Source organism: Danio aesculapii, chromosome 1, assembly GCF_903798145.1.
Source record: "Danio aesculapii chromosome 1, fDanAes4.1, whole genome shotgun sequence".
Classification (NCBI taxonomy): Eukaryota; Metazoa; Chordata; class Actinopteri; order Cypriniformes; family Danionidae; genus Danio; species Danio aesculapii.
In genome coordinates this window covers 10,042,707-10,059,288 of record NC_079435.1, presented here as the reverse complement: position 1 = coordinate 10,059,288, position 16,582 = coordinate 10,042,707, and the positions used below count along the sequence as shown (strand labels likewise).

The 16,582-nt window shown below is 35.5% G+C and overlaps 1 protein-coding gene and 1 long non-coding RNA gene across 2 annotated transcripts in view; one reads left to right on the top strand and one right to left on the bottom strand.

Annotated features, from left to right (window-relative positions):
* LOC130225503 (uncharacterized) overlaps positions 1-12,325 on the top strand; it is a 22,031-nt gene extending 9,706 nt beyond the window's left edge. Inside the window, exon 3 of the long non-coding RNA XR_008837744.1 lies at positions 10,304-12,325. This is a non-coding gene — a long non-coding RNA (uncharacterized LOC130225503). The remainder of the gene's footprint in view (positions 1-10,303) is intronic.
* Positions 1-16,582, bottom strand: part of zgc:154142 (uncharacterized protein LOC555481 homolog) — a 45,384-nt gene that overhangs the window by 18,739 nt on the left and 10,063 nt on the right. Inside the window, 4 exon segments of the mRNA XM_056456551.1 lie at positions 2,035-2,175; positions 10,317-10,538; positions 13,527-13,721; positions 13,830-13,956. Coding sequence (XP_056312526.1) covers positions 2,035-2,175; positions 10,317-10,538; positions 13,527-13,721; positions 13,830-13,956 — 685 coding nt within the window.

Genomic DNA, 16,582 nt, shown 5'->3' with positions numbered 1-16,582 from the left:
GGACTCCCAGAGTTCATCAAGATTCTTTAGATTCATCTTCACTGCCTCCTCACCTTCAATACCCAGACATGCTCAATAATGTTCATGTCTGGTGACTGGGCTGGCCAGTCCTGGAGCACCTTGACCTTCTTTGCTTTCGGTAACTTTGATGTGAAGGCTGAAGTATGAGAAGGAGCGCTATCCTGCTGAAGAATTTGCCCTCTCCTGTGGTTTGTAATGTAATAGGCAGCACAAATGTCTTGATACCTCAGGCTGCTGATGTTGCCATCCACTCTGCAGATCCCTCGCACGCCTCTATATTGAATGTAACCCCAAACCATGATTTTTCTTTAACCAAACTTGACTGATTCTGTGAGAATTTTGGATCCATGCAGGTTCTACGTAGGAAATCTACCTTCTGCCACTCTCCAAATGATCAAATAGAAGTTATTATTTGTTCCTCTTAGCATTGGGATCGACGACAAAACTTTTGTAAGGTAGTGTACATTGACCACACGTAAGGGACTTTTTTTTACATTAAAAGTATATACTCAGAAATCTAATAATTCATATTTCTCACTTTATTTAGAACTTCTGTGTAAATATTTGATTAAAAATGTAGAAATATAAAATAAATATGAACTAAACATGTAACTATTTCCAAAACGTATGATTACAGGTCCAACAGTATAATTTAAATCGATTAAGTTAACCTGATTGTTTTTAAAAATGTAAGTGGATTGAACATAAAACAAATAAGTTTTAAAAAGTTTAAAAATACTCTGAAATTCTGTGGATTCAGCTTATTTTAAGTGGTTTGAACAAGGAGCAAAAATCATTTTTTGAGTAAACAAAAAAATAATAATATTGTTAAATAAAAGTAAACTGTAAGAATTTTAAAGATCTCACAATGATTTTTTTTTATAAAATAGTGTTTTTCATTCCTACAATGGAAGTCAATGGTTGCTTTTTTCCCAACATTCTTCAGAATGTCTTGTTTTGCGTTCAACAGAAGAAAGAAATTCAGTTTAGAATCACTTGCGTTAGTGAGGAAATGTTCGTTTTTTTGGTGAACTGACCATTAAAACTCATTGATCATATTCTCACAGTATTTAGAACTTCTGTGTAAATGTTTGATTAAAATTGTAGAAATATAAAATAAACATGAATTAAATATAAAACACCTTTCAAAACTGAATGATTACAGGTTCAACACTATAAAAAATGTTGGGTTCTACACAATTTCTTTATGTTGTCCAAACACAAATTGATTAAAGTTAGCTTAATTGTTTTTACAAATTAAGTGGATTGAACAAACAAAAACAATTAGATTGTTCTAAAAAAAATAGTCAGGAAGTCTGTGAATTCAGATTCATTTTAAGTAGTTTGGAATTTTTGTAATATTGTAATATCATTAAATAAAATATCAGACATAAACATTATACTTTTAAGATTTTGTCATTCTTACAACAAAATTTATGAATTATGAAATATAAAATTATAGAATAAAAATATAAAATATAAAAAAATATCAAATTATCTAAAATATAAAATTCTAAAAATTATATAATTTTTATTTTTTTCCAAGGCATTGATTCCATAGAGTTTTTTGTTTCTACTATGGATCTCAATGGCTGCTTTTGTCCCCAACATTCTTCAGAATATCTTGTTTTGCGAAAATCGTAAAAGTTTAGAATCACTTGAGTGTGAGGAAATAATGAGGAAATGTTAATTTTTAAGTGAACTGTCCCTTTAAAACAGCTGGTGTAAATGAGAATCCTATCCTAATCTTAATACCATGTGTAAACAGGGACTAAAATATTACTAAAATACTGTTAGAATTGCCTTATTAAATGATGTTGATTGTACATTCCCCAAAAGTTATTCTGCATCGATATTCTCCCATCATTACCTCAGAATATCTATAGGAGACACAAACAAAATCTTTGTGTTTGTGTGTGTGTGTGTGTGTTTGTGTTTGTGTTTGTGTGTGTGTGTGTGTGTGTGTGCGTGTGGCTGCAGTAGATGTCTTTATAAGTTTGCAAAGTGTTTTACCAGAAAGGTCCTCTGCATACACCGCTTCCCATGTGGCAGAAAAGCCACGGTCGGCTAGTCGAGCGTCTGACTGGAAACGCACAGACATCTTGTTACTGACACTGATAAGTACCGGAGGAAGAATAAATCCACAGTGTGTGCCTGCAGAGAGAGAGAGAGATAAATAAGAGAAAGTTTGTGCATCTCCTGGCTCAGAGTCAGATGACTGAAAGGCCTGGTTCTGGATCAGCTGCACTCAAGTCCGCTTATAGTGTTAGATAAAGTTTTGTGCATCAACAAGACAAGCTGAAATGTACTTTTACATGACCACTCACCCCAAGGGGCATTTACATCACACTGTTTTCAACAAAGACCAAAGCCTATTTATGTGTTTTAGAGCTTCATTTGCACAGCAGCACAATTTGGGGTGCTAAGAGTTTTCTGTTTTTTAGAACTACAGAGATTGATATCGCTGCAGTAGAAACTACAAATAATAAAAGATTTTGATGTCACGCACATGTTCATTTCAAGGCAGAATTATTAGTCCCCCCCACCACCCCTGTTTATTTTCCCCCTAAATTCTGTTTAACGGAGGGAAGATTTTTTCAACACATTTCTAAACATAATAGTTTTAATAACTCATCTCTAATAACTGATTCATTTTCTCTTTGCCATGATGACAGTAAATAATATTTGACTAGATATTTTTCAAGACATTTCTATACAGCTTAAAGTGACATTTAAAGGCTTAACTAGGTTAATTAGGTTAACTAGACAGGTTAGAGTAATTAGGCAAGTTATTGTATAACGATGGTTTTTCTGTAGACAGTCGGGAAAAAAATAGCTTAAAGGGGCAAATAATTTTGACCTTAAAATGATTTTAAATAATTAAAAACTGCTTTTATTGTAGCCGAATTAAAACAAATAAGACTTTCTCCATAAGAAAAAATATTATCAGACATACTGTGAAAATTTCCCTGCTCTGTTAAACATCATTTGAGAAATGTTTAAAAAAGAAAAAAAGAAAAATAAAGGGGGGATAATAAATCTTACTTTAACCGTGTATATATATATATATATATATATATATATATATATATATATATATATATATATATATATATATATATATATATATATATATATATATATATATATATATATATTGTTACAAACCCCTGATGTTAGTCCAGGGGATGGTGGGTTTTGACATTTATTTGTAATTAAAATATATTTATACCAACAGTAAATAAGTGCCAAAGACAACCAAAATAATACCAAAATTGTGATTTTTTTTTATTATTTATGTTTCCCAAAGTGAACAAAAACAACGAATAAATCCAAAATAAAGAAAATAAAGTAAGGCAAAATATACAATATTTACAATATTTACAACACTGAAACAAATACAAAGACAGGAGAGCTGGCAGAAGGGACGTGGGCGGTGCTAAAGAAACGAAAAGAACAAAACCCAAACTAAATCTAACTTCCCAGAAGCATCTAGATAACTAACTATGTGAAACAAAATAATTAACACACGAAGAGTCTTCCGAGTCCTGACTGTCTACTCTATCTATCTATCCAAAAGTACAAGGGGTGGCGCTCGCCCCTAACCTAATGTACTATACAGAAGAGTAGTCCTAAGTGTTGCAAAATGTATGTCACGTGACCTTCTTACCTGTCCGCTTCGTCCAAGCCTCGTAAACAACGTTTATATATATATATATACTTTTTAACATGAGTTTATTTTTCAAAAATGCTAGGGCCCCATACTTGGAATTGCTTAGGGCCCCCAAATCACCAAGTCCGCCCCTGCTTATCAGCCTGTTGTTGGAGACCCCCAAAAGCAAAATATGTTCTTTTATAATGCATAATAGGGGCTCTTTAAAAAAAAAACCTAAGTAATTATCATCTCCATTTCACACGAAGATAATGAGTATTTCATTTATCAAATGGCATCTAATTATGTGAGGGAAATGAACGCTCACGCCATGTGTGCTAATCAGTTTCACCCTAGCAGGTCCAATTCATCCTCTGTAAATTCCTCCATAGACTAGAGTGTAGTTTGGCATGGTTTGTTCTGCTTTTCTCTTCAGACTCTTGTTTGTACGCTTCTTCTCTTCAGGGTAACACAGACTGTCAGCAGAACTAATACTCACACACCACTTCAACCTGACAGCAGGGTGAAGAAAGTGATGTGAGGAACACACACATACTCACACACATGCGCTTGCGACCGCCAAGTAAGGACACAATGTCAAGACAAATGAGCCGCACAATCTATGACTGCTGGTGGACCAAAACTTGTTGTTATTCGTTTGTTTCATCTTATGTAATATCCTGGCAGTTGAGTTGAGTTGTATTAATGTAAAACCCACAAGTCACATTTAGTAAATAAAATTTATATATATTACTGAATTAGCAGGGATGGAAGAGACAAAAATATAGTGTAATGAAGATTTATTTTTGTTCATGTATTTTACATTGTGTCTGTCCTATTTATTTTTGAGCCAAAATTAATGACTATCATACATTACCACACTATAAAAAACTGTTTTTTTTAGACTGTGCTGGGTTGTTTTAAACCAATGTTGGGTCAAATATGGACAATCCCAACATTGGGTCATTTTATAAATTATATTTAAATGACACTTTTTTTAAACCAAAGTTGGTTTAAGACAACCCAGCATTTTTTTAGTGTGCTTAATTTACACAAGAAACCAACTAAGATTTTAATATGTGTAACAATATATAGAAAAAAATACTTGTTCAAATTTTGAATATTCAAAATTCAATAATATTCAAATTATATATTAAAAAAAAAAACGCGAGCAGAAAATACTAATTGACACTTATGTTTTTTTTTTGCTATATACAGTGTTGGGGAAAGTTACTTTACTTCGTTACAGTAAAAGTAGGACATTACAATATTGCGTTACTCCCCAAAAAAGTAACTAGTACAGTTACATAGTTACTTTTTATGGTAATGCGTTACATTACTTTTGTGTTACTTTTCTGACCTGGCTAAGGATTGATCTCTTTTAGAACTTGCAGTGTTTTTATTTCATTTTTAATTTTTTTTTAAATAGAGGAGCTCTGAGATTAACAACACACTGTATAACCTTCATTTTAAAATAACACATCAAAAACTGACTGTAGGATAATGTTATCTTCTGAGAACAGCTATACATGTTGTATATACAGATTAATGAAAGTTTAAAGCAATGCGTTTACTACTTTTGTACTTTTTGTCTTATTATAAAGTAAAATCACTGTCCATTCAGATAATCCTCTTTTCCTTTTCTTCCATTTGTTCAAAATAATGAGAATTTTTCCATAGCAGAACTGAAAGGCTCTGGCATCTTCCTTTCTGTCTGTTTCTTCATTCTCTCATCGCGTGCGGAATTCAGCGTGACACAGTTTTTTAAAACAAATGAGTTAAACTAAAAACTAAACTTGCATTACATTTTTATAAAGTAGCTCAAATAATATTTACTTTTTAAAACTAATGCGTTACTTTACTCGTTACTTAGAAAGTGATATTATTACGCGTTACTTGTAATGCCTTACCACCAACACTATATATATATATATATATACACAAGTCAGAATAAGTGTAATTTTTACATTTATGTGTAATTTTTTACATTTTTACATAAATATATCTTTGCACTGAATGAAAATAATTAAATAAGTGAAACATTAAAATACTTTAATAATTTAATATAAAATTGCATTTAATGTTGACACCAAAATAGGATGCTTTATCTGTGTCCCACTACTCAGTTTATAGTACAGAATAGAAAAATAGTTTATTGTCAATTGAACATTAAGAAATCTTGGTCACACTTTACAATAAGGTTCATTAGTTAATTTTAATTAATGCATTTACTAACATGAACAAACAATGAACAAAACGTTTACTGCAGTATTTGTTCATGTTAATTAACGTTAGTTAGTGAAAATACAGTTGTTCATTGTTAGTTCATGTTAACTCACGGTGCATTAACTAATGTTAACAAGCATGGACTTGGATGTTAATAATGCATTAGTAAATGTTCAGTTATGATTAATAAATGCTGTACAAGTGTTGTTCATGATTAATTCATGTTAGTAAAGGCATTAACTAAGACACCTTATTGTAAAGTGTTACCGAAATCTTCCCTTTTTCGTGGACCAAAACCTTTTAGGAACATAATTTTTTTTTAGTTGTGAACAATTCATTTTAATCAATCAGTGTCCTCAAACAGTCTGAGTTACCTTAACTTTTAACTGGTTGGGTTGTACGTTTCAGTGGTTTAATGGAATATTTCATCAAAAATATATGTGCTTGATTTCATTTACCTAAATTATTTTAATTTAGTTAAATCCTTTTCTTGACAGGATCTTTTAAATATTATACCGGACGTTTTTTATACAGGGATTGGTAACAAAGAATTCATTTTATCAGACAAATTGGGCTTGAATTGTAGTTTTGTAGACCTTTTTGGTGCCTTATGAAGGCTCCATTCCAGATTCATTCATTTATTCATTCATTTTCCTTCAGCTTAGTCTCTATTTCAGAGGTCGCCACAGTGGAATAAACCACCAACTGTTTTAGCATAATCCCTTCTTGCCGCGACCCAGTACTGGGAAACACCCACACACTCTCACATTCACACACAAACTCATACACTAAGGCTAATTTTGTTAACCCAATTCCCCTATAGCGCATGTGTTTGGACTGTGGGGGAAACCGGAGCACTGGAGGAAACCCACTCGAACTCCTGGAGAACATACACACTCCACACAGAAATGCCAAGTGATCCAGCTGGGACTCGAACCAGCAACCTTCTTGCTGTGAGGTGACAGTGCTAACCACTGAGCCACCAATGTCGCCCCATTCCTCATTCATCATAACTGAAAACAGTGCAGACAACTTTTTTAGTCCAATGGACAAAAACAAAGTCATGCTGACTTTGTTGGCGCATACTATTCCTCTACACTTCCTCTGCAAATATCCAGCAAAACTTGTCCTCTCTGTCCTTTCTTTGTATAGTTCAAACCTCCCAAACTCTCAGTGTTTTCCCCGTCACACTTTCTCCCAGACCCTGCTCCGGGTTTCTGACAGTATCTGCTGTGCAGTGCTTGAAAAGCTGCTGCAGATAAGCATATCGGCCGCTCACAGCTCTGTTTGATGTTCAGCAATAAGGAGCTGTAATTTATCGTACTCCCGCCTGCTGGCTCATGCCTTGCTGAGACTGATGATAATCAGGTTTTACAGCCTTTGTACGCCGGGATAAGAGAGCAATGTGAACGCCAGCCACTCTTGCGCCAGCGGTGCCATTTAGTGTTAGTTATGAACCCCAAAACAGAGTCGAAGGTCAGGCCTTACACATTTCATCTAATTAGATTACTGGAAGATGTATCATGTATGAATACGTCTGTTTAAATGTTTGAATATATATATATATATAATTAGCACAGTTCGAACCCGTTTTGTAAATGCATTATTAAAATATTAAATTTTTTTTGTGTTTGATGGGCTTTTTTGATTATGTTTTGGGCCTTTATCTCCAGTTTTCATAAAGTGTATTTGAGAAAAACTTTCAAAATACAATTTTAGGCATTTATAAATTACAATTATTGTACTTTATGAATTTGTGTGTGTAGATTTCACTTAAACACATATTGTTAAAGGCAAAAACCTCAACTTTAGTAGCACTTACACCAAACTTTATTGTTTATATGTTTTTTGAACAGGGGTTATCTTCACATATTATTTGTCTGATTGTATATCAATTTCATCTTAGCAGAAATTGGGAAAGCTTATTTTATTTTTGCCCATTTACAGTATTTTCTTAATCATGGAGTAATTTCAAGGGTTCACACTCATGAGTTCACACAGCATGTTTGGCATGCTGTCCCAACAGAGAAGCCCTGAGCTCAGAAGATCCTCGAGCCCTGGGCTCCCTCCCATTGCAGGGCAAGAAGGGAGTTTGAGCTCAGGAAGATCTCGAGAACTCCCCTTGTTTAGTTATGAAACTACTGACTGAAGGCATAGATAGTATCCCGACTAAGAGCTTATCTATTGTGCCAATTTAGTTCACAGTTTTTTACGATTGCTTACGCACTAAAATTAAACTTTTCCCACAATTAGCAAAATCGCACACTCAAGGAGCAAAACACAAGGCTAGATCTGCACAACTGTAAGCACATTGTCAGCTTCACACTTTTTGCAAAACATTACACACAGTCATATGCAAATCACTAAACACACTTGGATGTTTTTGACACAGAAATTTTTCATGATGGAATTTTCTTGCAATTTCAAAGCAAAGGCTTTCAAATGAACACACGCATGAACCATAGGTTAAACACGGCCATCAGGTGTGCACACACACGTCTGCAAAACTGTAGACACACCAATCAGATGTAACCACAATAAAAAAGCAATACATATAAACTATTCGTCTTCAATAAACATGTTTACTGTAGTAAAGCTATAAATATTAGTCTTCAATAAATATGGAAGACAATGTTGCAGTATGGAAGAATAAGCACGAAAGTGAGGAAGATTGGTAAACAGGAGACAGGGGATGTTTATATATATATATATATATATATATATATATATATATATATATATATATATATATTTACATTTGTGATATGGTTTGTTAGGATAGGGCAATATTTATATCAGTCTATCACTGTTTGGTGAATAGAGTATGTTCATGTACTTTATAGCAATACCTCTCGAACCCAGACTATATCAGTATTAGTCAGTTAGAAATGATACAAGTGTTTAAGATTGATTACAGCAGTGTGTAAATGAAGCAAACTGATTTATATTGAATGTTATATTGTAGTAAAGTTTTGAATGAAGTGTTTCATTTTGCAAAAGATCTGATGTGTTCTGCGGTTTGTGTGTGTGGCTGTGAAAATTGTGTGTAGTGTTTTGACTAAATGAGCCTTAATTTCAAAATTGTGCTTAAGCAATCATAAAAAACTGTAATCAATTTCAGTTATGTCACATGTCTTTGGACTGTGAGAGGAACCTGGAAACCCAGGGGAAACCAACGCGGGCATGGGGAGAACATGTAAACTCTGCAGAGAAATGTCAGTTGGCCTAGTAAGGACTTGAACCAGGTACATTCTTGCTGTGAGGCAAAAATGCTAATCACTGGGCTGCAGTGTCGCCCTAACTAAGAAAAGGGAGGAGAGAAATTTAAAGATATTTGTGTGCTACTGCACATCCCTGTGTGTATAATAAGCAATGTGTACTGTATGTGTGTTGTGGACCCACCTACCACTCACTAGCGACCACTATCACTACAAAGAGATTCCTAAAATCCCCTTTGTAAAAACATTTGTCTCCAAAGCCCCATGAGATGAAGAATGCGTTGGAGGTGGCAGAAGTTTTTATATTTATGTAGACAATAATAATCTTTTACATTTTTAAACCTTTAATTTTTCTTATTTAAAGATATTTGCGTGCTGCTGTGCATCCCTGTGTGTAATAAGCAATGTGCACATGTGTTGTGGACCCACCTATCACTAAGTAGAGACCTCTATCACTACAAAGAGATTCCTAAAATCCCCTCTGTACAAACATTTGACTCCAAAACCCCATAAGATGAAGAAGGCATGGGAGGTGGTAGCGGTTTTTATATTTATGTAGACGATAATAATCTTTTACATTTGTAATTCTTTAGTATTTCATATTTAAAGATATTTGTGTGCTGCTGCACATCCCTATTTGTGTAATAAGCATTGTGTACATGTGTTGTGGACCCACCTATCACTAACTAGAGACCACTATCACTACAAAGAGATTCCTAAAATCCCCTTTGTAAAAACAATTGACTCCAAAACCCCATAAGATGAAGAAGGCATGGGAGGTGGTAGCGGTTTTTATATTCATGTAGACGATAATAATCTTTTACATTTGTAATCCTTTAGTATTTCATATTTAAAGATATTTGTGTGCTGCTGTGCATCCCTGTTTGTGTAATAAGCATTGCGTACATGTGTTGTGGACCTACCTATCACTAACTAGAGACCACTATCACTACAAAGAGATTCCTAAAATCCCCTTTGTAAAAACAAATGACTCCAATACATCAACAAAAAATGAAATAAGAAATTTGAACCCAACTACGCTCATTGTAAACCCAGCTCACTAACTAACACCCTCACTAGGGCTCTATGAGTCCTGTTGGTTTTTTAGGGTGCTACTAATGTGTTTCATGTTTTGTGATTACTATTAAACAACGCAATGGTAACATTTGTGTCTTTTCTTTTCCAGAGTCATGTCTTACCCAGTGACTGCAGACTATCAGAGATGGTGAGTTTATCTTTGCCGCATTGACCCGCTTCACCCACGATGGCCAAATCGGTGATGCGCAGTTTGACAAGAAAGCCTTCATCCACTGTGATGTCCCAAGAGCAGCTCAAGTTTGCAGGATAAGCCTGAGGATACTTCTCTGAGTTTATCTGACCTTTACGTCCAAACAGCTTCCCAGGGGAGCCGCAGCCCGAGTCTGAACACAGAGAGAGAGAGAGTTATTGTCACAAAGAGAAATTCATCATGCTTAAATATCATCTGGCTTCACGTAGGGTAGAAAAGCATGTTATGCTCGATGATGCCGCTGCAAATTGGGCTTGTTAACAAAGCAGATCTGATTGATTTTCTTCAAGTGCTGCACTAAAATGATGTTGTCTGTTATTTTGAGTGGGATTTGAGTTACTGCAATACAGCAACTCCAAGAGAATTGAAATAGCGCACACACACAAGATCTGATTTAATGTCCTTTTCTTACAGAGAAAATCAATTAAATGAAGAGAATACAGATAGTTTTGCTCAAGTCTCTAACTGGCGAGGAGGCACAGGACATCAACATGACGTCCGATTGACTTTGTACCCCAACGTCATGGGGACGTTGCATTTTGTTTGGAAATGAAAATCAGGTTGACATCATGATTTTCCTGACCAACGTCAGGCTGACTTCAATGTCCAACGTCCATCCTAAAATCAACTAAATATCAACTTTTAATGATGTTACAGTTGACATTGTGTGAACGTTACCACTCTGACGTCTATCTGACGTTGGATATTGGTTGCCATACCTGACGAATAAATGTCAGTATTTGAAGTCAATATGACGTTGGTTTTAGATGTTGGCTCGACGTTGATTTTAGTCACTTAGCAACGCAACCTAAAATCAACGTCTAATGATGTTACAGCTAGACGTTGTGTGGACGTTAACATTATGACGTCTATCAGATGTTTGACTTTGGCTGCCATACCTGACGAGTACATGTCAGTATTTGACGTCAATATGGCGTTGGATTTAAATGTTGGCTTGACGTTGGATTTTGGTCACTTAGCTAAGCAACCTAAAAACAACCAAATATCAACATCTAATGATGTTACAGCTTGACGTTGTATGGACATTACCACTATGACGTCTATCAGACACTGGATTTTGGTTGTCATACCTGATGAATAAATGTCAGTATTTGACGTCAATATGACGTTGGTTTTAGATGTTGGCTTGACGTTGGATTTTAGTCACTTAGCAACGCAACCTAAAAACAACCAAATATTAGCATCTAATGAATGATGTTACAGCTTGACGTTGTGTGAACATTACCAATATGACATCTATCAGACATGGATTTTGGTTGCTCTAACTGATGAATAAATGTCAGTATTTGACATCAATATGACGTTGGTTTAAGATGTTGGCCCGATGTGGATTTTGGTTACTTACCAACACAACCTAATATCAACCAAATATCAACATCTAATGATGTTACAGCTTGACATTCTGTGGACGTTACCACTATGACGTCTATCAAATGTTGGATTTTGGTTGCCATACCTGACGGATAAATGTCAATATTTGACGTCAATATGAAAATGATTTAAGATGTTGACTCGTCATTGGCTTTTAGTCACTTTCCAACACAACCTAATATCAACCTAATATCAACCAAATATCAACGTCCTTTCACGTTGCTATTGTATGTCCTAATAATATTGTCCTTAGACATCAGCTAGACATTAAATTTTGGTCACCTAACATCATGACCTACATCTAACCTAATGTTAACGTCTTATTGTGTTGTGTGCCTGCCGGGTGCCCACATATTTGTCATTTTTTTTTTTTTTTAAGTAGGAACTTTTTTCTTACCCTATTAATCAAATTAATTGAGAGACAAAAAAATTGACCACTTGGAAATTCTCAGTTTCTTATAAGTTACAACATGCAATACTGTATGTGTTTGAGTAAAACATAATTTTTGTTTTTTGTTCTGCACATTACTGAAGACATTTATTTTCTATTTTAAAAAATAAAATAGATTGATGCTTTTGGGGTATTTTTATGTTCATTTTTAGACAACACAATACCAATATTTAACTTCAGAAGAGTTAAGAAATCAGTATTTGTAAATATGTAAAAATTCAAACCATTAGATGTGGAAGCCAGTTGTCATTTTGTGAAATAATAAAGGAAGGAAAAAAGTAATAAATGATAATAATAATTTGTAATTTAGAGTATTTTATGCCTGTAAAATCATCGATTTTTCATTTATGCCAAAAATCATTGGAATATTACAGGCCCGTAGCCAACCTATTGAAAAGAGTGGATCTTTTTTTTCTGAGTTATTCTCCTCAATTTCTATTAAATTATAAGTTCAAATACTGCATTTTAGCGATATTTCACACACTAATTTTTGCTGCATTAGCTTGTCGGATTGTGATAATAAAGAATTCTGAAAAAATTGTTATTTTTAATCAATTTATCAAATCAAAACAAAGTTTATTTCTCGAACCGCCCTTGCTATGGGCCTGTATTATGTAAGGATCATGTTCCATGAAGGTATTTTGGTACATTTAGGTATTTCCTACTGTAAATATATTGAAACTTATTTTTTGATCAGTAATGTACAGTATATTGCCAAACACTTATTTTGTTCAACTTATGAGATGATTTTCTAAGTATTTAGAGATTAGGAACTGTCAGGATCCAGATATATTTGTTTCTCAATCAAATATTCTCATACAGTTGAAGTCAAAATTATTAGCCCTGCTGTGAGTTTTTCTTTTTTTTAATATTTCCCAAATGATGTTTAACAGAGCAAGGAATTTTCCACAGTATTTCCTATAATATTTTTTCTTCTGGAAAAAGTCTTATTTGCTTTATTTTGGCTAAAATTAAAGCAGTTTTAAATTTTTTAAAAGCCATTTTAAGGTCAATATTATTAGCCCCTTTAAGCTATATTTTTTTCGATAGTCTACAGAACAAACCATCATTATACAACGACTTGCCTAATTACCCAAACTAATAATTCTGACTTCAACTGTACTAACAAACCACACAGTACATCAGGGGAAAGCTTATTTATACAGCTTTTAATTCATGTAAAACCCAATAAAAACAATACAAAACTGACCCTTATGGTTGGTTTTGTGGTCCACGGTCACATATATGATTCTGTCAAACTACTGTCAGTGTATTTACCTTCCGGAGGCGGTGTGCTGATAGTTGGTCCAGTGGTTGTTGTTGGTGGTGTGGTTGTAAGTGGTGGAGCACTAGCTAGGGTGTAAGTGGCACTAAATCCTTTAGCAGACCCGCTGGAATCAGACTTGAAACGAACCACCATACTGCTGCCACTAGACAACACAGGCGCCGGGACCTTGTTTCCACAGAAACGACCTACAGTAATTGAGATTTATATGTTTTGGCAGATAAAAAATGAGCACACAGATGTTCGCCAAGGAACAAAGCAAGCTTTTTTTGGATTCAGTAAATGTCAAAGCTCACCTAGTTGGGCAGCACCATCTGAAGCACCATCATAGATGTCCACAAAGTCACCACATGATTCTGGGACGAGGTCAAAAGCTGTGAATGTTAGCCGGATCTTTTCCCCATCAGGTACTCGAATCATCCACTGAGCAAACCACACAAATGAATAATATTAGTTTAAAGGGCACTCTTTTTAGGAAATAGGCTCATTTTACAGTTGAACAGTTGAGTTTTACCAGTTTTTGATCTATTCTGCTGATCTCTGGGTCTGCCGAGAGCCTTTTTAGCTTAGCTTAGCTTAGCATAATTCATTGAATCGGATTAGACCATTAGCATCTCACTCAAAAATTATTCTATTTTCAATTAAAAGCTTGACTCTTCTGTAGTTAAATGGTGTACTAAGACCATCGGAGAATAAAAAGTTGCTATTTTCTAGGTCAATGTAGCTAAAATGACTATAATGTAATTCAGAAGATTAATATCCTGAAAATCTTGCAACCATGGAGACATGTGTGAGACGATTCAGAACTATTTTCTGGTGCTGTGTAATATTATTGTGCCTGCTTCGGCCGTGGTACAGCAGCAAAGATTATTACGCAGGAATGAACGTATAGTTAAGGGCATCCGCTGAATAGTTTCATTCTGCTATGGCAACCCCTGATAAATAAAGGACTAAGCCGAAGGATGTGAATGAATGAGAGTTTAGTTCCTATTCATATTAGGCTAAAAAATAGCAACTTTTCATTTTCTGTCAGTCTTACCACATGATGTAAACAGAAAAAGACAAGCTTTAAATACGAATTGTTTTTGAATTTTGAGCAAGATGCTAATGGTCTAATCTGAATGAATAATCTATGCTAAGCTAAGATAAAACCTACCTAAGATACCTCCCAACAGTAGAATTGAAGCTCTTTATCCAAAGCTAAATGGACCTCATTTTCAGGCTTAATTTCTATCATTTTACATGGGTCTGGCCAGGCTCGGTCTTGCATAGTAAATGAGTTGTCTTGTGATGCATTTCGATTAGCATGAGAAACGTGAAAATGGATGCCAAGATGGCAAAACAGAGGCTTGCATCTGGCTATTATGTTTTGATTTAGCTTGCACACATTTGAATAATGTCGCGCTATGGCTTTTAAAAAGCTGTCAATCAAAATGTAGGACTCAGCCTGAATTCTGTCAAGCTCAGGCCTTGTCTGGCTTAACTTTTCAGGCCTGATTACTGCTCTAAGTGCCAGACCCAGAGAAGGATTCTGAAATGGTAAATGCTCCTTTAACATTAACATTAATTATCGCAGTTGAATAACCAGATTGTGGTGTGTGTAAACTTCTATTTTTGGCTTTTTGTGTTTTGCAAATGCGCAACACATGGACTGATCCAAATGCAATTTTGGTATCCTGACAGGCCTGGTGATTGAAATACTGCTTCCTTGTGCATCTTTAGTTAGTTTGGAGGCTGGCTGTAGATTAGCTGATGTGGGTAAATACCCTGCCAGATGGAGCTTGCTGAGAGGAAGCGTTCAGCAATCTGACTTCCACAATCAAACCCTCTCGTGTCAAAACCCATCATCAGAAATCCATGCAAACATCCTTTCCTTTGTGAGCATTGCTGGATTCGTTATTCATAGTAATTTGTCAGGAGACAAGATGGAAATATATATTTTTGTAGTGTTTTTAGATGGAAATACACTCACCGGCCACTTTATTAGGTACACCTGTTCAACTACTCGTTAACACAAATTTCGAATCAGCCAATCACATGGCAGCAACTCAATGCATTTAGGCGTGTAGACATGGTCAAGACGATCTGCTGCAGTTCAAACTGAGCATCAGAATGGGGAAGAAAGGTGATTTAAGTGACTTTGAACGTGGCATGATTGGTGCCAGATGGGCTGGTCTGAGTATTTCAGAAACTGCTGATCTACTGGGATTTTCACGCACAACCATCTCTAGGGTTCACAGAGAATGGTCTGAAAAAGAGAAAATATCCAGTGAGCGGCAGTTCTGTGGGTGCAAATGCCCACACGTCAGAGAAGAGGTCAGAGGAGAATGGCCGGACTCGTTGGAGCTGATAGAAAGGCAACAGTAACTCAAATAAGCACTCATTACAACTGAGGTCTGCAGAAGAGCATCTTTGAATGCACAACACGTCCAAGCTTGAGGCAGATGGGCTACAGCAGCAGAAGACCACACCGGGTGCCACTCCTGTCAGCTAAGAACAGGAAACTGAGGCTACAATCCACACAGGCTCACCAAAATTGGACAATAGAAGATTGGAAAAACGTTGCCTGGTCTGATGAGTCTCAATTTCTGCTGCTACATTCGGATGGTAGGGTCAGAATTGGGCATCAACAACATGAAAGCATGGATTCATCCTGCCTTGTAACGGTTCAGGTTGGTGGTGGTGTAATGGTATGGGGATATTTTCTTGGCACATTTTGGGTCTGTTAGTACCAATTGAGCATTGTGTGAACGCCACAGCCTACCTGAGTATTGTTGCTGACCATGTCCATCCCTTTATGACCACAGTGAACCTATTTTCTGATGGCTACTTCCAGCAGGATAACACGCCATGTCATAAAGCGTGAATAATCTCAGACTGGTTTCTTGAACATGACAATGAGTTCACTGTACTCAAATGGCCTCCACATTGACCAGATCTCAATCCAATAGAGCACCTTTGAGATGTGGTGTAACGTGAGATTGGCATCATGGATGTGCAGCCGACAAATCTGCAGCAACTGTGTGATGCTATCATGTCAATATGGAGC